Source organism: Suncus etruscus, chromosome 4 (assembly GCF_024139225.1).
Source record: "Suncus etruscus isolate mSunEtr1 chromosome 4, mSunEtr1.pri.cur, whole genome shotgun sequence".
Lineage (NCBI taxonomy): Eukaryota > Metazoa > Chordata > Mammalia > Eulipotyphla > Soricidae > Suncus > Suncus etruscus.
The window spans coordinates 99,528,180-99,553,697 of record NC_064851.1 but is presented as its reverse complement, the minus strand read 5'-3'; the positions used below and the strand labels follow the sequence as shown (position 1 = coordinate 99,553,697).

Below are 25,518 nucleotides of genomic sequence, written 5' to 3'. Positions count from 1 at the left end.
GCATACTAGTCCATGGAGCAACATAGCCATGAAGTAACCGCTCTTTTTCTTTTTTTTTTTCCCTGCAGCCGTAAACACTGTTTTTCAACTTTTCTACACTTGTACATCAGTATTTGAAACAAGCCAATGAGTTTCTTATGTTAAAATCACTTATAATTGACCATTAACATTCTAAAATGGACAGTGTCACCTATATAGAATATCAGAAAGCTCCAGTCTAAATGTAATATTCTTCCAAGCTTATTTTTAATGTGGTACAGTTTTATTTTCCTTAAAATGTCATTTTTTCCGTTTTGAACATGTTCCTTTAGAACCCAGGACTCTTCACTCAGATTGTCCACTAGTATTAGCTTTGTCACCTTGAACCCATTAAGCAATTTTGTGATAAATTTAGCAGGCTCTTGCCCTCAAATTTGTTGAAATTTTCTGTGAAAGTTTAGTGAACCTGCCTAGTTTTAAAGGGTAGTTCACCACTTTAAATCTCCTAAAGATCTGATTAGAGAAAGTAGGTTCTAGCCTGGAAGCTGGAAATGAGAAAAATGACAGTAGTCAAGCAGGTTGACCCCATACCTACTTAAAGTTTCAGTTTCCATGATGTCTTCAAAGCTGCAGTCACATCTTCAAAATCAGGACTGGCTCACTTGTCACACATCAAAAAAAAAAAAAAAAAGGCAAGAGAGGAGTTAAATTTTTACCAATTTGAGCCTGGAGTATTTCCTTAGATGAATGGATCACAGGATTTCCCAAACATTTGCAGGGTGCAGCCCTGGAGGACACTGACCATTGCTGGGTGTGGCCCTGGAGGTGATCAGCACTGCCAGGATGCCCTGGGTATCTGCAGAGCCTGAGTGAGTAGCCAGCCCTTGGGCCCTTGTACTGAACCATTAGCCTCGTTGGTTGAGAATCACAGGTGAAGTTCGTCTCCCCCACCAAAATAAAAAGATTGACAATTATGGGAGTTACTGTTATGTGCTTTTTTATTTAGTTCTGTTAGAGGTACTTTTTATTTGTTTGCAAAACACAGAAACCTTTAGACATTAAGGTAACAAAATAAACTGTCATATACCAAAGAAGCTTAATTTTTTCCAGAGATTAAAAACAGCAAATTGTCTCTATTGAAATCAGGTGATATGTTTATTGTGCTAACATCTACATTTTTTTTAATGCTTCAAGTAGTTTGTAATACAAGTAATAGAACACTGAAATATTTCTACCTCGGGCCCAGCCATTAAAACAGCAAGAACAAGAGAGATGCTCGATGAACTGAGTGCATGCTTTATATGCTGGAGATTTGGGTACAATTTCATCCCCACATGGTCCCAAGAGCACTGCCAGGAGCAACTTCCAGGCTCTGGAGCAGCAGAGTCCCTATTCATGATCAGAGTAGCCCAATATGACTTAAAAAAATCAAAATAGGGGCCGGGAAGGACGGACCGCGGTTCGATCCCCCGGCATCCCATATGGTTCCCTCAAGCCAGGGGCGATTTCTGAGCGCATAGCCAGGAGTAACCACTGAGCGTCAAACGGGTGTGGCCCAAAAAACAAACAAACAACAAAAAAAATCAAAATAGATACTGATCCAACCAGTTTTCTGACCCTGACTTTCAGTGCATATGGGATTCCAGTGGATCGAATCACGATCTGTCCTAGGCTAGCACTTGCAAGTCAGACACCTTAACTCTAGTGCCACCACTGTGGCCCTAAAAGTATCTTAACTTTTTAAGGCATCTCTATATCTAATCACAATTAGTTTTAGTGTTTTGATGTATGTTGAAAGCCCCATAAATATGGTGTACTTCAGAGCTGCATGTATGTGGTAATTTAATAACAAAGGGTTAAAAAAGAAAAACAAGTACATAAAATAGGAGCACCTCAATATAAACAATGAGGTTGAATTCACTCTATAAGCTTAAGATAATACAGCCTTTCTGAGAGAAATTTGATGGTGAGGAAGGGTGGTCATGGGAGAGGGATAAAGGGGTTAGAGTGAGAAGGGAAAGAGCAGAAGTAAAAACTATCTGTTCCAACTCTACAGTTCAAAGCTAGGTTGTAAATGGGCCAAAAAGACAGTTTAGAAATTAAGGCACTTGTCTTGCATGATACTGACCTTGGTTCAATCCCTGGGATGGCATTAGATCCCCTAGCGCTGTCAGGAGGGATCTCTGAGTATAGAGCCAGGAGTAAGTCCTGAACACTGACAGATTTAACCCCCAAAGCAAGCATAGTATAGTAGAGGTCACAATCTCTTATATAGGGTGGAAGGGTTCCTAGAAGGGAAGCATCAACTAATCCCTTCCAGTGAAAGAGAGGAGAGGGCATGAGTGTTGGCAGCAAGGAAAACATGGGTGACAAATGAAGATGAGTAGAAAAGAGGGAAGAGAGGAAGAGAAAAGCAACTGTGGAAGGCAGAAAACTGAAATAATATGGGAGGAAGTGTGAGAGAATGAGAAGAGGGAGAAATGTGGGAATGTATAAATGGTATGAGTTTAAGTAAACACACTGGGAGGCTGACTGCTTAACCTTATGTCTAAGCTCAACCATGTAAAGGCTATGTGACCATGGAGAAATCACGAAGTTACTCTGTGACTCAGTTTCGTAATGAAGTCAAGAATATTGCCTATATCATACAAGACTCAAATGAGCTGATGTGTACAACTTGGCATGTGTTTAAGCAAGTGCTATATAAAAGTCTTCTATTAGTATACCCATTTTAGATTTCCTACTGGGATCCCAAGTAAAACAAAAATGAGGATGCCCTACCTGCCTCTGAAGATCCTGTGGCCATGCACAGCTCAGGAAAGCTTCTGTTCTCTATTTACTTTCACACCGGCATCTCCTGCCAGGCCCAGTTTGTATAATTACAGCTGGCTCTGAGCTGAGCAACCTTGACAGATTGCTCCATTTAGCTATGCTGAGGTGGCTGGGATGCAAGCCGTAGTGCTTGTGTGATTTTATTTAAGCCTGCTATCTCCCAACTAGACCTATTTTCCATCTAGGAAATACTGATATCTGGCCTTTCCATGAGAAAACTGAGTAAGAAGTCTGTAGTCCTCAAATATAATTTTTCTAAGGGAATTATCTGGCGTCTTTTTTCTCCCATTGAAATAGGCAAAGAAATTTACAGCAAAGACTATTGTATTCCTACTATTCTATCACTGTGATGCAAGTTGATAGACCACTCTCACCCTACTCAGGGCAATTTTCTTAAATTTGAGCATAGGTATTTTGTTAATTTTCCTACATGGAAGCATTTTCTTTGCTAGTGTCTCTCTACACAATACTCACCTGTAAGTAACCAGGCACTGAAAAAAAAATCACAGGAAATGTTTACAGCATTGTTTACTTAAAAATGTTAACAATTGCATAGGATCACCCATTTAAACCCATCTCCGAGAGTATTATTACTCTGAGCTTGGGGAACAGTCCCTTGGCATAGTTTTTAATAGCCTTTAAAGAAAGAATATGATCCTATAGGAGATGCCAAATTTGTGGCTACATCCAGTGCAATTCAGATGGCAGACAGGATGTGTGTGGTTCAGCAGTTATGGGGGTTGCAGTGAGTCAGCTATGGAGACAAATGTTTCCATGGTGACCTTCCACATGTAGTCAGTGTGAAGCCTCCATATCCCCATGAGGATTAATGACATGACATTAACACTGATAATCATAATGAAGGGAGCTGTCACAGAGGAAGCAACCAACCCTGACATTTGTGAGGAACTAAGCTAGAGGAATTTAGCCAATGTGTAGAGAAAGAAAATATTGAGCTGCAAGGAAAGGAAATATGCTACTCTCTGTGTCTGTGTCTCTGTCTCTTTCTGTCTCTCTCTCTCTCTCTCTATATATATATATATAGTTTTAGCATATATATATATGACTTTTACTATATATAGTATATATATGATATATATATCACTAGCATAGACACTGCTGCTGACATACTCCTGTAATCTCTCCTCTGGGAATTCTCAAGTATTACAACTCTGAAAAATAAATGACTGAAAAAAAATGATTGACTCAATGTCAGAAAAAAACAAAAAAACAGGATGAGGGAATATGGGGAAGGATTCCACTGTCAACTAAATCCAGTCATCTTGTTTGCCTTGTTTAATTCTTCTTTAAGAAATCTCTTTGCGGGCCCAGAGAGATAGCACAGCGGCATTTGCCTTGCAAGCAGCCGATCCAGGACCAAAGGTGGTTGGTTCGAATCCCGGTGTCCCATATGATCCCCTGTGCCTGCCAGGAGTGATTTCTGAGTGTAGAACCAGGAGTAACCCCTGAGTGCAGCCAGGTGTGACCCAAAAACAAAACAAAACAAACAAAAAAAAGAAATCTCTTTGGGAGGAGCTGGAGAGATAGCACATCGGTAGGGCTTTTGCCTTGTATGCAGCAGATCCAGGACAGATGGTGGTTTGAATCCCAACATCCCATATGGTCCCCTGTGCAATTTCTATGAGTTTGGGGAATAGTCCCTTGGCATAGTTTTTAATAGCCTTTAAAGAAAGAATATGATCCAATAGGAGATGCCAAATTTGTGGCTACATCCAGAGCAATTCAGATGGCAGACAGGATGTGTGTGGTTCAGCAGTTATGGGAGAGCAATTTCTGAGCACAGAGCCAGGAGTAACCCCTGTGAGCCACCGGGTGTAATTCAAAAAAAAAAAAAAAAAAGAAAAGAAAAAAGCGTTGCTAAGAGACTTACCTTATTCTATAATTTCATATATCTTTTATTTCTTTCAGAGGGAAAAAAAACCACCTTTCACATAATGCTAATGGCAACATTTAATTTCTGTGTACAAAAAAGGAAGGCCTTTGTACACACTGATAAAGTGAAACATTAGGAGTCTACAGTAGAACTCAGATGCCAGGCTGGGTAAAATTGTTGATACACAGAAAAAAAAAATACGCTTTCCCAGAGCAGGAAACAGATATCTACAGGCTCCCAGAGGATTGGGGCTTGTGATTGAGTTAGTTGTCTGCATGGTATCTCCTTTATTACGTTTTAAGATTCTGTTGAGCAGAAACACTATCTTTGGCATGCCAGCCTCACTGCTATCACACGCACACATGCACACAGATGAATCTACATACAAATATACCAATACACTCTCACAAACATTAACCTAACATCCTTTAGGTATACTATTTGTAGCATTCTTTTTTCTTTATTTTTTTGCATGGCATTCTTAATATCAATTAAATGAGTGGATTTGATTGGTGATGTAGGTCCTTAGATAAGGCCATTAAACATTTGTATCTGAAGTTTTTTGAAATCCAAATTGAAATTAGAAAAGTATTTAAGATGATGTAACATTGTTTTGTGTTTTTCAGTGTTTAGACAAGGGGATTTGACACAAATACAATAAAGTCTGAGAGGCAATAAGTGAAAAACATGTGTGGAAAAAAAAAACAAGGAGCTCTCAAGGCAGCCGGACACTTCAGATTGATTATATGATGTCTGCAGAATGCTGATGGCTGGAGGTATGGTGGCATTTATTCATCCATCAAATATTTATTGAGCATCTACTTTCATAGCTACTTGCTCTGTGCCAAGCATTATTCTAACTACTGTATGAATTTAAACTGATTTAATCTTTCTTAAGTGGTAAATACTTTTATTATTAAGATAAACTGTTTTTCAATAAGTAAACTTAAGTGCAAGTAATTTAAATCACCTGCCTAAATCCATTCAGAGAAAAAAAAGCAGAGTTTTAGAGATTTCTGTTTGTTTTGTAACTGAGTAGACTAGATCTAAATCACAAGCTCGTGATCTCTACATGACACTGGGCTACAAATTAAAAATCAAGCAATGATCAGGAGATACACACATAGCATTTGTCTTCATAATATTAGAGTCTTACAGGAAAAACCTGCCATTACAATCTTAAATAGCAAATTTCTAGGAGCTAAGAATGAACTCTAGGGAGAAGGCAACTTAAGATAACCAACAAAGCATCTGAGATCCTCATAATCAGAAAACAATAGAAATGGTAGAGAAGAGGTGAGTGGCATTTTCTTCTTGACCTTATTTCCTCTTGTTGTTTGATGATATGATTCCTGATGAATGGCTGATGTGAATGTTGAGTCATATGCAGAAGGAAACCTTTCCTTGTGATCAATCTATGAACTTTGAGTCACATACCTCTAGTAAGTGTGTCACAAAAACAAAAGATAACATTTGACTAGACAGGAACAGTTAAACCTGGTAGAACCTGTCAGCAGAGACTTCTGGAAAGAACTATATTTCCACAAAGCCAGAAATGTAAATGATGACATTTTAACAGCTGTCAATTAAAAAAAACTAATGAACTTTGTCAAATTAAACATCCTGGTTAGTTCTGTTAGGATTAGACAGAATATTAAAGATATGAGAAAGTCAGGTAATCACATACATCCTAAAGAAATTCTTCTAGGAGCTGGAGTTTCAAATCTCAGCATCCCATATGGTCCCCAGTGCCTGCCAAGAGTGATTTCTGAGAGGAGAACCAGGAATTTCCCCTGAGCACCTCCAGATGTGACACAAAAACAAAGACAACAAAATAAAAAAATTCCTCTAAAAGACAATCTAATTATAAGTGACACATTTTCTATCACCATAACAGTAATATATATTGAGGACTTTAGAAGTATCAAGTTCTCTGGTAAAATAGGGGAAATTATTACTATTGTTCTTATTCAGTTCAAAGCTATTGCATAGATAAGCTGATATATGAACATAAATCCAATTTATTCCTAAACTTAATCTAATAAAAGCTTTGGGGCCAAAGTGATAGAACAGTGGGTAGTGTGCTTGCATTACTTCAAGTAACAGAAGGATATTAGATTACAATACATTTGGTTTGGCTTGGATGATTTGGGGATTACACTCAGGGTAATTGTGCTCAGGGTTTACTCCTGGTTCTTCTCATATCTACCTCAAGTGACACAAAAATCTTAGGTTAGCATTTTTTTTTGTTTGGTTTTTGGCAGGCTCGGGGGACCATATAGGATGCTGGGATTCGAACCACCATCCATCCTGGATTAGCTGCGTGCAAGGCAAATGCCCTACTGCTGTACTATCTCTCTGGCCCCAGGTTAGAATACTTTTTTTGTTTGTTTTTGGCTTTGGATTATACCCACCTGTGCTCAGGGCTTATTTCTGGCTCTGAAATTAGGCATCACTCCTAGTGGACTTGGAATACCAAATTTTCTGCTGGGAATTCAAAGGTGGTCAAACACATACAAGGCACATTCCCTACCAACTATCACTCCACACCACCCTCCCAAACATCTTTTTGTTTTGCTTTTACAAAAATAAATAATTGAAATTTCTTAATTAAATTTTTTCTAGAAAAATCTTGTACCAGAGAGATAGTTGCAGGGTTAAGGCAACTAACTTGCATATTGTAAACCGTGGTTCAATCCTGAGCACCAAATATGTTCTTTTAGGCACCACTAGGTATGGCTCAGAGAGAGAAAAAGAGCACAATGGAAAAATCTTATTTGGGGTCACAAAACATTAAAGTTTTCTGGGGCCTAGAGCTATAGCACAGCCGCAGGACATTTGCCTTGCACGCATCCAACCCAGGATGGACCGTGGTTCAATTCCTGGCATTCCATATTGGTTCCCAAGCCTGCCAGGAGACATTCCTGAGCACAGAACTAGGAGTAACCCCTGAGCACTGCAAGGTGTAACCCAACCCCCCCCCAAATAATAAAGTTTTTTAGGATGTTGTTCCTATAATTTTGCAGCTGTCAGATAACTAGCTTTCTGCAATCTCTCTGGACCTTCGCAACTTCTATTCTTTTCAAACAGATCAAAGTGTGGCCTATTTGGGCATCAGAACTTCCATGTTTAAAATATAATAATGGAGGCACCAAGACCAAACAGTTAAAAGCCCACTAAGTAATAAACTAGACACAGAGGGGACCACGCATTCTAGCAGCCCCTGGGAGGAAGAGTGGAGGATATGGGAGGCAGGATGGGAGCGGTTGTGGGAGGACAATTTGGTGGTGGGAATTCCCTGATTCAATGTAAATATGTACCTGGAATATTACTGTGAACAATATGTAACAATATGTGAACAATTAAAATAAAATTATGTTAAAAATATTTCTTAAAAATACACCAGATTTTTGATTCATCAGGCATTTCAATTGTTTAAATTGTATTTACAGCAGTGATTTGTAATACCATTATTTGTAAAGTTTGTGTATAAAACATTCTATTACCATAAAAATATAATATGTCTACCCATACTGTAATATTTCAGCTGTTAGCAAGAGAAAGGAGATCTTATCTCAATACTCTATAAAATATCCAAATATTTATATTTCATTTAATACTAAATTGTGCTATTCATTTTGGAACCGAACATTTAATAAAAGGCTGCTTTACTCAAAATTATACCTATCCTTAGAAAAACTTTAGCTGAGTGAGTTTCAACAAGTCATCAAAAATCAGTTTATCAATAATGTGAACCAGAAAGAAGCATTCTTAATTTAACAGTAGAAACTATGTTTTATTACCTTAGTACTTTAGGTAGTACTTTGGGGAATTATGAAATGAGAATTCTTTTCCCTGTTTGCAATACCACCAAGTTATTGCCATTGGTCTTGGTGCTTCTTTCAGGCTGGCTTATTAAAGTATTGATTTATGTCTTTTGTCCTTTTTGCTCTAGCTTTTTCCTTCTCTTTCCATTTCATGGTATTGACTTGGTTCTGGAATCTCTTGTTTTGGTTGCTTTTTCTCCTTTGTGCGAAATGTTGTCTATTCAGTATTTCAAAAGGCCTCCTTAGTGACTTGCATTTGAAGAAAGCTGCAGGGTCATAGCTCAGGAATAGCTTAGAATGACAGTGAAGTCCCTATACAGGGACTACCCTTTCTGAATAGGGAAATCTAAAAATAAAAGCTTTATGCAGCTGGGACTATGTGCCAAGACAACTATCACTGAAATGCAAAGAAAACTGAAAGCATAAATTAAAAGAAAACAGCCTTGCTAGAAAGGACTATGGTGTTAAATTGGTGCAAAGCTAGATGCCAAGCAAATGCTAACTTCTTAGGAACTAGTTTATCTCCTACAGATATTTTGATGTGGTGGAAGTTTGATTATTCTAAGAAATGTAGTCCCCAAGAATGCAGGAGATAGCAAAGAGGCCCTTTGCCAGTTTACTTCTAAAAGAAGCCCAGAGAACCTTATGTCTCAAGACACCTCTCTGTGCTTTTTATCCTTTCTGTACAAGGAACCTTGATATTTATAGGCTGCCCTTCCACCAGCATGCTTCTGTTCTGAACAGTAATTTTTGGAATCATCAGTCAATTCTGAATTTCATATTTCCTCATCCCTTTATTTCTTTCACTAAAATTCTCACCATTCCAGCTTGTGTTTTGTTGTTTTTTTTTAATTCCACTCAAGCAACTATTTCAATACACTTAAACTTCCAGTTTTTTTCAGCCTTACCCACTTAATCCTGTTCGTCACTTTCTTTGCTCTACAGTTTTAGACCAAGTCCTGGATTCTTGCTTGTTTAGGCTTTGGGGAAATTCCCCAAAATAAATTTAGAATATACACCCAAGCTGTGATAACATTTAAAGAAAAATAAATGAAGAAATGTATGGCTTGTGCTACTGAAATATCATATTCACCTTTTCAGATGAACAGTGTAGGCTACATGGCATCTATGTGGACATTTCTGACTCTCAAGTCTGAGCCACAAATAGATTCTCAGATTAAACTATGATCCTCTTTATTCTACTTCCCTGTTTTTTGTTTTGTGTGTGTTTTTTTATTTTATTTTTTATTTTATTTTAGTGAAACCATTGTGATTTACAGTCCTTCATAGTTGTATTTCAGACATACAAAGAATCAGGGCCAAGTCCACTACCATTCTTGAACTCCCTCCACCAATGTTCCCATGGCATATCGCATAGCACTACCCTTTACCCTCTGGTCTGCCAGTATAACAGGCCCATTTCTTTTAGATTGTTGTAGTTTGGGTCTCTTGATTCTATTGTTGTTGTCTTTGGCTTGGATATTTAATCCTGTCCATTTTATCTCCACCAAGAGACCACTTGCCCCCTGGAGCCTATCTTTTTTTCCCCTTTTTAATTTTATAGAAAAAATACAGAAATATTAGGTGAACAAAGTAATTCATGTCCCACGGTTCTATGAGCAAGACAGGACTCCCTATCTAAAATATAAAAACAAAAGGGGGTGGCTTTTTTTTTTTTTTGCATAAGCACAGGAAAAGTTGGGGAAATTTGAAAGAAAAAAAACTAAAAACAAGGTGTACCTACCCATGAAGCATCCTACTTTAGATCAACTACAAGCTCCAGGCACACTTAGTTGTCTAACCCCAAAGTCTTTCTCCATGGCCCAAAAAAAGTTCTCCTCAATCATGGTTGTCACAGTCAGGCTTCAGTAATTAGAGATCTTGGTTTTTGCACAGATCCTATGTTGAAGTCAGAATGTCATAAAGCATCTTCTGGTTTGATCTCACCAATAGGTGGTGAGGCAGGAAAACCCACCATGAAAACAAGCTGTTGCTGTTTCCAAGTTGTGAGGGTGTTATATAAACCCACCCTGGAGCAAGTTGTAGCCAGGGGAGCATTAGGGCCTTCCCCAGTAGAAGTTCACTTCCTGATGCTGGTGGAGAAAATTGTTCCGGTACCAGAGATAATAAATCCCTGTTTTTAAAGCATATACTCTAAATCTTTTGTTATAATTTACTTCACAAAGTAGAAGAAAAGTGGGGTCTCTAGAGCATACAAAACATCCAATTAACTCTACTTACATGAGACAACATTTCTGTCAGATTTTTGAAAATTGTCTCCTTCAAATGCATCTCCTTTGACCATCAACTCTTTAAAATTTTCCTTGAGTGAAGGTATTTTCTAAATTCACATGAGTAATAAACCTCTGATCTCTGTCCCTCTACAGCTACCTGTTTTTCTTTCTCTCTCCCTTTATTGCTAAGGAAAATAACCCTTCCTTCCTTCTTTTACTTCCCCACATTTCCTTAATTTTAAATATTCTTTTTCTCCCTCTTCATTTCCCTTTGTTTTATTGTTGCTATGAACAGGATGTGCACACTTTGGTTGCACTGCTCATACACAATTATTTGTCATGACAGAGCTGACACTTTTTTATTGTTGCACTGGGGATTGACCTGGAATGTGTGGCTGAATCAAGGGTCAAAATCAGAGCTTTATACTTGAAATGTAGGTACTGTGCTCAGCCATAACTCCATATTCCCAGATGCTTAAGTATGATTCCATAAAATTAAAAATATTGTACTAAGGCAGTGCTCCTCAAACTATGGCCCATGGGCCACATATTGTATTTGTATTTGTTTTGTTTCTTCATTGTAAAATAAGATATATGCAGTGTGCATAAGAATTCGTTCATAAGTTTTGTTTTTACTATAGTCAGACCCTCTAATGGTCTGAGGGACAGTGAACTGGCCCCCTGTTTAAAAAGTTTGAGGACCCCTGTACTAAGGCATTGTGATTTACAAAGTAATTCATAGTTGTGTTTCAAGCATAAATTGTTCCAACATCAATCCTGCCACCAGTATCAACTTTCTTTCATCAATGTTTCTAATTCCCCCACTGCTGCCCCTTCAGCAGACATCAACAAATTTTTATTTGCTATTGCTTGCTTAAAAATCTTAGAGGATGGGTTGGACAGATAGCACAGTAGTAGGGCATTTGCCTTGCAAGCGGCAAACCCAGGACCAACAGTGGTTCAAGTCCTGGCATCCCATATGGTCCCCTGTGAATGCCAGGAGGGATCTCTGAGCAGAGAGCCAGAATAAACCCCTGAGTGCCTCTGGGTGTGGCCCCTCCCCCAAAAAAGCCTTAGAGAAACGGCAAATTAAATTATCTGAAAATATATAAAAAATTCAAATTTTGTTTATTGTTATATTATTCTATGTAAATAAATACATTACAATTTTCAAATCTTGGGCTCGGAGTGGTGGCACAGAGTGGTAAGGCATCTGCCTTGCCAGCGCTAGCCTAGGACAGACTGCGGTTTGATCACCCAGCGTTCCATATGGTTCCCCAAGACAGGAGCAATTTCTGAGAGCATAGCCAGCAGTAACCCCTGAGTGTCACCAGATGCGGCCCAAAATAAAACAAAACAGAAAAAAAATGTCAAATCTGGTATATCAAATAAACTGCATTAACTCTTATTTTGTACTGTGTTTCTTTATGAGAATAACTCTATCCTGTTTTAAAAGCAGAAAGACAGATGGGACCAGAGAGATAGCATATCTTCATGGTGTTTGCCTTGCATGCAGAAGGACAGTGGTTAGAATCTGGCATCCCATATGGTCTCCCGAGCCTGCAGGGAGCGATTTTTGAGCATAGAGCCAGGAGTAACCCCTGAGCACTTCCAGGTGTGACCCAAATATAGAAAAATAAGCAGAAAGACAGAGAGGAGAGAGAAGGGTCTGGCGAGAGATGAAAAGTGTCTGCCATAGGGTCAGACTGTGGGGAAGATAGAAAGGAAAATTGGGAGAATTGGTGAAGGAAAATAAACACTGATAAAGGGATGGGCATTAGAACACTATGTGACTGTAACACAACTATCAACAACTTTTTTTAACTCTATATATCATGGTGATTTAATAAAACAAATTTTTTTAATTTTTTATTTAAACAAATTTATTACATACATGATTGTGTTTGGGTTTCAGTCATGTAAAGAACACAAACCATCACCAGTGCAATATTCCCATCACCAATGTCCCAAATCTACCTCCTCCCCACCCAACCCCCACCTGTACTCTAAAGAGGCTTTCTATTTCCCTCCTACAGTCTTATTATTAGGATAGTTCGAAACTTAGTTATTTCTCTAACTGAACTCATCCCTGTTTGTGGTGAGCTTCATGAGGTGAGCTGTAACTTCCAGCTCTTTTCTCCTTTGTGTCTGAAAGTTATTATTGCAATAATGTCTTTTATTTTTCTTAAAACCCATAGATGAGTGAGACCATTCTGCATCTTTCTCTCACTCTCTCTGACTTATTTTACTCAGCATAATAGATTCCATGTACATCCATGTATAGGAAACTTTCATGACTTTATCTCTCCTGACAGCTGCATAATAGTCCATTGTATATATGTACCACAATTTCATTAGTCATTCATCTGTTGAAGGGTATCTTGGCTGTCTCCAGAGTCTTGCTATGGTAAATAGTGCTGCAATGAATATAGGGATTTTTTGTATTGTATTTTATTATATTTTGTATTGTATTGTATTTTTGTGTTCCTAGGGTATATTCCTAGGAGTGGTATAGCTGGGTCACATGGGAGCTTGATTTCCAGTTTTTGGAGGAATCTCCATATTGCTTTCCATAAAGGTTGAACTAGATGGCATTCCCACCACCATTAGATAAGAGTTCCTTTCTCTCCACATCCCCGCCAACACTGCTTGATCTCATTCTTTGTGATGTGTGCCATTCTCTGTGGTGTGAGGTGGTATCTCATAGTTGTTTTGATTTGCATCTCCCTCCTGATTAGTGATGTGAAGCATTTTTTCATGTGTCTTTTGGCCATTTGTATTTCGTCTTTGTCAAATTGTCTGTCCATTTCTTCTCCCCATATTTTGATGGGATTAGATGTTTTTTTTTTTCTTGTAAATTTGTGTCAGTGCCTTTTATATTTTGAAGATTAGTCCCTTGTCTGATGGGTATTGGGTGAATAGTTTCTACCACTCAGTGGGGGGCTCTTGTATCCTGGGCGCTATTTCTTTTGAGGTGCAGAGCTTCTCAGTTTAATATATTCCCATCTGTTAATCTCTGCTTTCACTTGCTTGGAGAGTACATTTTCCTCTTTGAAGATGCCTTTAGTCTCAATGCCCTGGAGTGTTTTACCTACGTGTTGTTCTATATATCTTATGGTTTGGGGGCTGATATCAAGGTCTTTCATCCATTTGGATTTAAACTTCGTATATGATGTTAGCTAGGGTCTAAGTTCAATTTTTTGCAAGTGGCTAACCAGTTGTGCCAACACCACTTGTTGAAGAGGCTTTCTTTGTTCCATTTAGAATTTCTTGCTCCTTTATAGAAAATTAGGTGATTGTATGTCTGGGGAACATTTTCTGAGTATTCAAGCCTATTCCACTGATCTTAGGGCCTGTCTTTATTCCAATACCATGCTCTTTTGATAACTATTGCTTTGTAGTAGAGTTTAAAGTTAGAGAAAGTAATTCCTCCCATATTCTTTTTCCCAATGATTGCTTTAGCTATTCGAGGGTGTTTATTGTTCCAAATGAATTTCAAAAGTGCCTGATCCACTTCTTTGAAGAATGTCATGGGTATCTTTAGAGGGATGGCATTAAACCTGTACAATGCTTTGGGGAGTATTGCCACTTTAATGATGTTAATACTGCCAATCCATGAGCAGGGTATGTGCTTCCATTTCCGCATGTCCTCTCTTATTTTTTTTGTTTTGTTTTTTTGTTTTTGGGCCACACCCAGCAGTGCTCAGGGGTTACTCCTGGCGGTCTGCTCAGAAATAGCTCCTGGCAGGCACGGGGGACCATATGGGACACCGGGATTCGGACCAACCACCTTTGGTCCTGGATTGGCTGCTTGCAAGGCAAACGCCGCTGTGCTATCTCTCTGGGCCCCCTCTCTTATTTCTTGGAACATAGTTTTATACTTTTTTTTTTTGTATACGTCCTTCACATTTTTTTTAACTTTTTTTTTTTTTTTTTGGTTTTTGGGTCACACCAGGCAGTGCTCAGGGGTTATTCCTGGCTCCAGGCTCAGAAATTGCTCCTGGCAGGCACGGGGGACCATATGGGACGCCGGGATTCGAACCGATGACCTCCTGCATGAAAGGCAAACGCTTTACCTCCATGCTATCTCTCCGGCCCCACGTCCTTCACATTTTTAGTCAAGTTGATTCCAAGATATTTGAGTTTGTGTGGCACTATTGTGAATGGGGTTATTTTCTTAATGTCCATTTCTTCCTTATTACTGTTGGTGTATAGAAAGACCATTGATTTTTGTGTGTTAATTTTGTAGCCTGCCACTTTGCTATATGAGTTTTATAGAAGTTTTTTTGTAGAGATTTTAGGGTTTTCTAGGTAGAGTATCATATCATCTACAAACAGTGAGAGCTTGAGTTCTTCCTTTCCTATCTGGATTAACTTGATATCTTTTTCTTGCCTAATCGCTATAGCAAGTACTTCCAGTGCTATGTTGAATAGGATGGAGAGAGAGGACAGCCTTGTCTTGTGCCAGAATTTAGAGGGAAGGCTTTTAGTTTTTCTCCATTGAGGAAAATATTTGCTACTGGCTTGTGGTAGATGGCCTTCACTATATTGAGAAAGGTTCCCTCCATTCCCATCTTGCTGAGAGTTTTGATCAAGAATGGGTGTTGGACCTTATCAAATGCTTTCTCTGTGTCTATTGATATGATCATGTGATTTCTATTTTACTTGTTTTTGATGGTGTGTTATGTTGATAGATTTACAGATGTTAAATCAACCTTGCATTCCTGGGATGAAACCTACTTGATCATAGTGGATGATTTTTTTTTTTTTTTTTTGGTTTTTGGGTCACACCCGGCAGTGCTCAGGGGTTACTCCTGGCTGTCTGCTCATAAATAGCTCCTGGCAGGCATGGGGGGCCATATGGGGCACCGGGTTTCAAACTAGCCACCTTAGGTCCTGGATCAGCTGCTTGCAGGGTAAATGCCGCTGTGCTACCTCTCCAGGCCCGGATGATCTTTTTTTTTCTTTTTTTTTTTTTTTTTTGGATGATCTTCTTAATGAGGCATTGAATCCTATTTGCCAGGATTTTGTTGAGGATATTTGCATCTGTATTCATCAGCCATATTGGTCTGTAATTTTGTTTTTGGTAGCATCTTTGTCTGGTTTAGGTATCAACATCTTTGTCTGATGTTGGCTTCATAAAAGCTATTTGGAAGTGTTCCTGTTTTTTTGATGTCATGAAGAGTCTTGCCAGGATTGGTAGAAGTTCCTCTTGAAAGGTTTAAAGAATTCATTAGTAAATCCATCTGGGCCTGGACTTTTGTTTTTAGGCAGACATTTGATTACTGTCTTAATTTCCTCAATAGTTATGGGTATGTTTAGATATGCTATATCCTCTTCATTCAACTGTGGAAGATTATAAGAGTCCATAAATTTATCCATTTCTTCCAGGTTTTCATTTTTAGTGGCATAGAGTTTCTCAAAGTAGTTTCTGTTTATCCTTTGAATCTCTAACATATCAGTAGTGATCTCTCCTTTTTCATTCCTAATATGCGTTATCTAGTTTCTCTCTCTTTCTTTGTTAATTTTGCCAGTGGTCTATCAATCTTGTTTATTTTTTCAAAGAACCAACTTCTCTTTTTGTTGATCTTTTGGATTGTTTTTCGAGTTTTCACTTCATTGATTTCTTCTCTCAGCTTTATTATTTCCTTCTGTCTCCCTATTTTTCGGTCCTTTTGTTGAGTACTTACTAATTATGGGCTGCATCATTAAGCTATTCAGGTATGCTGCTTCTTCTTTCCTGATGTGTGCTTGCAAAGCTATAAATTTTCCTCTCAGTACCGCTTTTGCTGTGTCCCATAGGTTCTGATAGTTTGTGTCTCCATTCTCGTTTGTTTCTAGGAAGGTTTTGATTTCATCTCGGACTCACTGGTTATTTAGAATTAGGCCGTTTAACTTCCAGGTATTAAAGTTTTTCTTCTGTGTCCCTTTGTGGTTCACATATAATTTCAGGGCCTTGTGGTCAGTGACGGTAGCCTGCAAAATTTCTATCCTCTTGATATTATGGAGGTATGTTTTATGTGCTAGCATGTAGTCTATCCTGGAGAATGTCTTATGTACATTAGAAAAGAATATGTATCCAGGCTTCTGGGGGTGGAGTGTCCTGTATATATCTACTAGGCCTCTTTCTTCATTTCTCTTTTCAGGTCTAGTATATTCTTGTTGGGTTTCAGTCTGGTTAACCTTCAAGTGTTGACAATGCTCTGTTGAAGTCTCCCACAATAATTGTGTTGTTATTGATATTATTTTTCAAATTTGTCAACAATTTTATTAAATAGGTTGCTGGCCGCTCATTCAGTGTATATATGTTTAGGAGAGTGTTTTCTTCCTGCTGTATGTATCCCTTGATTAATACAAAAAGTCCAACTTTGTTCCTTACAACTTTCCTACGTATAAAGTTTGCATCATCTGATATTAGTATGGCCACTCCAGCTTTTTTATGGGTGTTGTTTGCTTGGATAATTTTCCTCCAGCCTTTTTTTTTTTTTTTTTTTTTTTTTTTTTTTTTGGTTTTTGGGCCACACCCAGCAGTGCTCAGGGGTGACTCCTGGCTGTCTGCTCAGAAATAGCTCCTGGCAAGCACGGGGGACCATATGGGACACCGGGATTCGAACCAACTACCTTTGGTCCTGGGTTGGCTGCTTGCAAGGCAAATGCCTCTGTGCTATCTCCCCGAACCCTCCTCCAGCCTTTTATTTTGAGTCTATGTTTGTTCTGACTATTCAGGTGCGTTTCTTGAAGGCAGCAGAAGGTTGGATTGAGTTTTTGATCCATTTAGCCACTCTGTGTCTCTTAACTGGTGCATTTAGTCCATTGACATTGAGAAAAAGAATTGTCCTGGGAGTTAGTGCCATCTTTATATCAAAGTTTGGTGTTTCTGTTGGTCAGTCTTGTCTTAAAGTAGGTAGTTCAGTTTTTCTTTTAAGAATGCTTTTGAGTCTGTAAATTTCTGAGCTGTTGTTTGTCTATGAAACCATGTATTGTTCCTTCAAACCTGAAAGTGATTTTTGCTGGGTGCAGTATTCTAGGCGAAGCATTTATTTCATTGAGTTTTGTCACTATGTCCCACCATTGCCTTCTGGCCTTGAGCGTTTCCGGTGACAGGTCTGCAGTAAATCTCAAGGATGTTCCCTTGAATGTAATTTCTCTTTTTGATTTGCTGCTTTCAGAATTCTATCTGTATCTGTGGGATTCATCATTATGTCTAGGATGTATCTTGGGGTGCTTTTTCTGGGGTCTCTTTTAGTAGGTACTCTTTGGGCATGCAGGATTTGATTGCATGTATTCATTAGCTCTGGTAGTTTCTCTTTAATGATGTTCTTGACTATTGATTCTTCCTGGAGATTTTCTTCCTTGGTCTCTGGGACTCCAATGATTCTTAAGTTGTTTCTGTTGAGCTTATCATAGACTTCTATTTTCATCTGTTCCCGTTCTTTGAGTAATTTTTCCATTGTTTGATCATTTGCTTTAAGGCTTTTTTCCAATTTCTTCTGCTGTATGGAATTGTTATTCATCTCATCTTCCAGTGTACTAATTCTATCCTCCGCTGCTGATAACCCGTGGGAAAGCTCAACCATGTTTTTCTTTAATTCATCTACTGAGTTTTTTTTACCTGAAATATCAATTTCGAGTTTTCTGATTTCTATCTTCATATTCTCTTGATTCTTATTAGTGTTCTTTTCTATACTTTCTTTGAGTTCTTTGAACATCTTCCATATTGCGACTCTAAACTCCTTATCTGAGAGACTGACTACTTGGTTGGTCATGTTCATTAGAGTTGCCATCGTCATTCTCTATGTTTGGCGCTGGCCTGTTTCCCCATTGTCACACTTGTATTGTGGGTTTTTCTACGTGTTGTGGTTGTATTAATTGGCTAAATGATGTGCACAGCTAGGAAGTGAAGCGGAGCGGCTGTGCTCCTCTGGCTCCACCCTTTCTGGGCTTTTAAACTCACCCCCAGGGAAGACTCTAGGGAAGGCGAGCCATCCACAGATGAGCCACACACAGGATGAAATCAGGCTGAAAATGGAGCACAGCACAGAAGACAGGCAGATAGGGGTGCTGGCATCTGAGTTCCAGCAGAGTTCAGCGGCTTTCCCTTTCTGTACTTGTAAAGTCAGCCATTTCTTACTCACTCACTCACTTGCTGGGTAGCTTCAGAATGCAGTTTTTGGGGGGTTTGCTTTCCAGGGCTCTGAGGAGAGCTTCAAGGATTCAGAAAAGACAGAGAAGCACAGGACAGGGCTCCTTTGAGGACCTCAGTTTCCTCAGAAGAAGCACAGCAGGGCAGAGACTCCACAGGTGAAGCAATCAGCACTTCACCTGGCAGTCCCCACAGTCAGCCATTTCTTACTCACTTACTCGCTCGTTGGGTAGCTTCAGAATGCAGTTTTTTTGGGGGGTTCTCTTCCCACGGCTCTGAGGAAAGCTTCAAGAATTCAGAAAAAACAGAGAGCATAGGCCAGGGCTCCCTTGGGGTCCTCAGTTTCTTCAGAAGAAACACAGCAGGGCGAAGACTCTGCAGGTAAAGCAATCAGCACTTAACCTGGCAGTCTCCACAGACAGCCATTTCTTACTCCTAACAAAACAAAATTTTAAAGAATAATCCTGTCATTCCTATCATTAATAAATTTATTTTTAAATTCTTCACTGATATATTATAAAGTTCACATAAAATAGAGCTGACAACTTTAAAGTTTAGTCAGAGTGAAGGGAAATAAGAACAATGTAAAGTGCAAAATCAGAATAGTCCTTAAAATTAAAAAAGATTTGGGGCCAGTGAGGTGGCGCTAGAGGTAAGGTGTCTGCTTTGCAAGCACTAGCCAAGGAAAGATCGTGACCAAGGTTCGATCCCCTGACATCCCATATGGTCCCCCAAAACCAGGGGCAATTTCTGAGCACTTAGCCAAGAGTAACTCCTGAGCATCAAACAGGTGTGGCCTGAAAAAAATTTAAAAAAAGTAAAAAAGATTTTATCCTATGAAACAGAATATTGAAAAAACTAATAAGAGCATCCAATGCAGTATATAAACTAATTCATTATTGTAAATTTATAAAATTTCTTAACAAGTTAACATTAAACATACCTTCCTAATATAAAGATGTAACCATAAGCACCATGAATGAGTGCTAACACGATGTCACATATTGGAAAGTTTATCCTGTTCTTTGAAGAAGCTCTCTTAATCAAATAATCATGATTTGCAAAGTTATTGATAGTTGAATTTTAAGCATATTGTATTTCAAAACCAATCTCACCAAAAGTATCAACTTCTTCCACCAGTGTTCCAGTACTTCATCAATCCTTAACCTCAGTTCCCCTGCATGATTTCTGTGTTGTTAAGTTTGTATTTTCTATGACAAGTATAAGCACTGACTTCAATCCTTCCTTTACTTCCCTTTCTTATCATCTTCCTTCATGCCTTGATTTCTTTTCATTTCTGTCCTCTTCCCTAAGCTCTGGGGTAAAGGGTAATCTAAACATCTTATCTGATAGTTATTGGGCAAATAGTTTCTCCAAATTCTGTGGGTGGAGTTTGTATCCTAGACACTTTTTACTTTGAGGTACAGAAGCTTCTCAGCTTAATATAGTCCCATCTGTTTACCACCACTTCCATTTGTTTGGACAGTGCTGTTTCCTCCATGAAGATGCCTTTGGACTCAAGTCATAGAGTATTATAACAATGTATTCTTCTATATACCTTATGCTTCAAGGTTTGATATTAAGGTCTTTAATCCATTTGGATTTCACCTTTGTGCATGGTGTTAAATGGAGGTTGGTCCAAATTCACTTTTTTGCATGCTGCCAGTTGTACCAGCAACATTTGTTGAAGAAGCTTTCCTTAATCCATTTATTATTTATTGCCATTTATCAAAGATAAATTGATTGTATATCTGGGGAACATTTTCTGAATACTCAAGTCTATTCTATTGTTCTGAGGGTCTGCCTTTATACCAATATCTTGCTGTTTTAATGACTATTGCTTTGTAGTACAATTTAAAGTTGGGGAAAGTGATGCCTCTCATCTTCTTTTTCCTAAAGATTGCTTTAGCTAATTATGGGTGTTTTTTTGTTACAAATAAATTTCAGGAGTGTTTCATTCACTTCTTTGAAGAATATCATGGATGTACTTAGAGAAATTGCATTAAATCTTTTTAAAGCTTTGGGAGAATTGCCGTTTTAATTGTTTTTTTTTTTTTAAATATGGAACGCTTCATGAATTTGCGTGTCATCCTTGCACAAGGACCATGCTAATCTTCTCTGTATCGTTCCAATTTAATTATATGTGCTGCCGAAGCGAGCACCATTTTAATTATGTTAATCCTCCTACTCCATGATCATTCATGTACAGGAAAATTTTATGACTTCACCTCTCCTGATGGCTGCATATTATTCCATTGTGTATAAACTGAACCACAGTTTTTTTTGACACTCAATGTTGAAGTATATCTGGGTTGTTTCCAGAGTCTGACTATTGTAAATAGTACTACAATGAATATATGTATGAGGAAGGCATTTTTGTGTTGTGTTTTTGTGTTCCTAGGGTATATCCCTAGAAGTGGTATAGCTGGATCATATGGGAGTTCAATTTCCAGTTTTTTGAGGAATCTCCATATTGTTTTACATAAAGGCTGGACTAAATAGCATTTGCACCAGCAGTGAATGAGAGTTACTTTCTTCCTACATTTCTGCAAGCAATAATTGTTCTTGTTCTTTGTGATGTATGCCAGTTTTTGTGGTGCGAGATGTTTTGATTTGCATCTCTGATGATTAGTGATATGAAACATTTTCTCATGTACCTTTTGACCATTTGTATTTTTTCTTTGAGAAATTGTTCATTTCTTCTCCCCAAATTTTGATGGGGTTAGATTTTTTTCTTATTAAGTTTTGTCAGTAACTTGTATATCTTCGATATTAGCCCCTTGTCTTATGGGTATTGGGTTTATAGTTTCTCCCTTTCTGAGGCTAGCTTTGTATCATAGGCATTATTCCCTATGAGGAGCAGAAACTTATCAATTTAATATAGTCATCTGTTTTTCTCTGCTTCCACTTTTTTGGACAGTGTTGTTTCCTTCTTGAAAATGGCTTTAATCAAATGTTCTTATGCCCCCATATATCTGATAGCACCACGTGGCTTTATTTCTTGTTTGCTTAGGCACACTAAAATGGGAAAATACTATACATACCAATAAGTTCTTATCTAATAGAGATGGGAACACACAAATCTTGTAGTGCAATGAGACCTTACACCCTGAACATTGACATAAAGACCTGGCACAGGCCTCAGAAGAATGGGCATTCTCCATTCACCCCTGATCTAGAGAAGACATCTACAAAACATCCAAGGTTGTATATAACATCACCTGGAGGCATTCCTCTACCAGGTAAGACCCTACAGCTGATCTGACATCGATCTACTCAAAAGAGACTTCCCTTAACACTGAGAAGACTTAACAAGAACAATGGCCTGCTTACTGGACAGGGCCTGCTGTATTGCCCCTTAATTGTGAGGTTTGTCTATAACATCACCTGGAAGCAATCCTTTACCACGGAAGACCCTACCACTGCTCAGACATCGACCTGCTCAAAAGAGACTTCCCTTAACACTGAGAAGACTTAACAACAACGACCTGCTTACAGGACAGGGCTTCCTGCATTGCCCTTTCATGGTGAGGTGAAACGAGAAGACACTCCACATCATGACTTCAATGTAAGATATGCAGATTCCAGAATCTTTAATACAGAAACATGATACCAACAACAGAGACTGTGTGAAAAGTGTGTTGGCACTACGGACAATGTCTTGGATCGGACGATAACTTGCCTGAAGCCTAGAGTTGGTCTTATGCCAAAAAACTTCAGGGGTAGGATCTCTTTGTATTTAGGCCAAGGTTATTCCTTTCCATGCCTCTCATATTTTGGTGGGCCTATGCAAACAATAATTGCCACTCTAACACCATTTTTACTGTGCTCCTTTGACTCTAATCTTTAAAAACACCCACTTAAAATTTGAGGTTAACTTAAGCTAATATGCATGTACATGGAACTTTAAAAAATACTATGCCTCTACTGTTTAAGGAGTTACGTAAGTTTTATGGCTTTAGATTGCCTTGTGTGCTGTTAAGAAATATTATAATGTGTTACAATCTGGGAACTTGAGGGACAAAGTAATTGTACATGGGTTCTGTTTTATTTATCTTAACGTTCTTTGGCTGAAAGTTCAAAGTTAAGATATCAGCAAGGGGACTTCTTCTGAGAATTATGTTATGGATGATTGTCCTTCCACTGTAACTTTACCTTGTCCTCTTTCTTTGCATCTTTTGTTCTCATAATTCAAAATAAAAAAATTAAAATAAAAGAAAATGCCTTTAATCTTTATGGAGTGTTTTACCTACAAGTTATTCTATATACTTTATAAATGATTTTTTTTAACATGGCAACACTAGGGTTTATTTAATTGCCCCTTAATACAGGTGCTGGGGCTTGCCCATGGTGCTCTTGATGTATAAAGCCCGGACATTCTGCCAATTCTTCTTGAGCAATGACACCAGGAAGTTGACAGCCAAATGGATGTTGTACACAAGCTCATCATCTTTCATCTTCACATGCCCAACAGCCACTGCCAGACACAGCACCTTCTTCATTTGGAACTTGATTGTGGACTTCAATTCATCAACCTTGGCCACCATGTTTTCATTGTGGGTCAGCAGAGAAGGGAACTTGCCAGCCTTATTCAGGCCAGGGCCCAGAATTCTGGGGATCTGCTTGATTAGAGACTCAGAGGCCAGAAAGGCATCGTACTTCTTGGCCAACTTTTTCACCAGCTTCTTATTCTTGTTGAGTTTCTTCAGTGCCTCTATGTTCATGTGGGGGATATCCACAGCCTTGGCCTCATTGCAGTGCTGCTGGTCCCCCAAGACACACACGGAAAACTTGGGGCGAGGGGTGGACTTGAGCCTGATGGTGCCCGAGAAACGCTTGTCCTTCTGCGGGTCGTAGTTCTTCAGGCTGATCTGCAGGTCCACCGTCTCCAGAAACTTCCGACGCTTGCGCTGATTCCCATGCAGGACTTCCCGCACCGCTTCATACAGGGTGTCGCGGGAGACTTTGCTGCTCATGGTGCCTGCCGCCGCGGTATATTATAATTTTATATATTATAATTTAATATTATAATTTTATATACTTTATGATTTCTGGTCTGATATCAAGGTCCTAATCAATTTAAATTTAATTTTTATGAGTGGTGTTAGATGGAAGTAGATCCAAATTCACTTTTTTGTAAATATCTCAACACCACTTGTTGAAGAGGCTTTCCTTGTTCCATTTTACATTTCTTGCACCTTTATCAAAGATTAACTGATTGTATGTCCGGGGAACATTTTCTGACTATTCTAGTGTATTCCACTCTTCTGAGGGTCTGTCTTTATTCCAATACCATGCTGTTTTAATGACTATAGCTTTGCAGTAAAATTTTAAGCTGAAGAAAGTGATGCCTCCCATATTACTTTTCCCAATGTTGCTCTAGCTATTCATGGGTGTTTATTGTTCCAAATGAATTTCAGGAGTGTTTACTTCAATTCTTTGAAGGATGTCATGGGTTTACTTAGAGGGATTTCACTAAATATTAACATGCTTTGGGGTATATTGCCATTTTAATTATGTTAAACCTGCCAATCTATGGGCAGGGTAAGTGTCACCATTTCCTTGTGTCCCCTTTTATTTTTTGAAGCAGGGTTTTGTAGTTTTCTTTTTTTTTAATTTTTATTTTTAATTATGAGAACAAGGATGCAAAGAAAGAGGACAAGGTAAAGTTACAGTGGAAGGACAATCACCCATAACATAATTCTCAGAAGTCCCCTTGCTGATATCTTAACTTTGAAATTTCAGCCAAAGAACATTAAGATAAATAAGACAGAATCCATATACAATTACTTTGTCCCTCAAGTCCCCAGATTGTAACACATTATAATATTTCTTAACAGCACACAAGGCAATCCAAAGCCATAAAACTTACATAACTCCTTAAACATTACAGGCATAGTATTTTCTTACATTTCCATGTACATGCATATTAGCTTAAGTTAACCTCAAAATTTAAGTGGGTTCTTTTTAAGGATTAGAGTCAAAGGAGCACAGTAAAAATGGTGTTAGAGTGGCAATTGTTGTTTGCATAGGCCCACCAAAATATGAGGGACATGGAAAGAAATAACCTTGGCCTAAATACAAAGAGACCCGACCCCTGAAGTTTCTTGGCACAAGACCAACTCTAGGCTCCAGGCAAGCTAGATCATCCAATCCAAGACATTGTCTGTAGTGCCAACACACTTTTATTTTTCACACAGTCTCTGTTGTTGGTATCATGTTTCTGTATTAAAGATCCTGAAATCTTTATATCCTACATTGAAGTCAGGATGTGGAGCGTCCTCTCCTTTCACCTCACAATCAAAGGGCAATGCAGGGAGCCCTGTCCTATAAGCAGGTCGTTGTTGTTGTTAAGTCTTCTCAGTGTTAAGGGAAGTCTCTTTTGAGCAGGTCGATGTCTGAGCAGTGTAGGGTCTTCCGTGGTAGAGGATTGCTTCCAGGATTTGTTAAAGACCAGCCTGGATGTTTTGTGGATGGCTTCCCTGGTTCAGGGGTAAATGGAAAATGCCCTTTTTTCTGAGGTCTGTGCCAGGTCGTTATGTCAATGTTCAGGGTGTAAGGTCCCTTTGCACTACAAGATTTGTGTGTTCCAATCTCTATTAGATAGGA

At 38.6% G+C, this 25,518-nt stretch overlaps 1 protein-coding gene and 1 non-coding gene across 2 annotated transcripts; both read right to left on the bottom strand.

Moving 5' to 3' along the window:
* Window positions 1-20,964: 20,964 nt before the first annotated feature.
* On the bottom strand, window positions 20,965-21,071 carry LOC126008465 (U6 spliceosomal RNA). Its single transcript, XR_007495794.1, has one exon. It is a non-coding gene; the product is annotated as a U6 spliceosomal RNA (small nuclear RNA).
* A 2,146-nt stretch (window positions 21,072-23,217) lies between these two features.
* Window positions 23,218-23,897, bottom strand: LOC126005832 (60S ribosomal protein L10a-like). Its single transcript, XM_049771144.1, has one exon. The coding sequence runs from the start codon at window positions 23,883-23,885 to the stop codon at window positions 23,232-23,234; it is 654 nt and encodes a 217-aa protein (XP_049627101.1). The 5' UTR covers window positions 23,886-23,897; the 3' UTR covers window positions 23,218-23,231.
* Window positions 23,898-25,518: the final 1,621 nt, after the last annotated feature.

What these genes read in the sequence shown, in the direction of transcription:
- LOC126005832 (XM_049771144.1), bottom strand. Translation starts at nt 23,885, where the DNA reads ATGAGCAGCAAAGTCTCCCGCGACACCCTGTATGAAGCGGTGCGGGAA.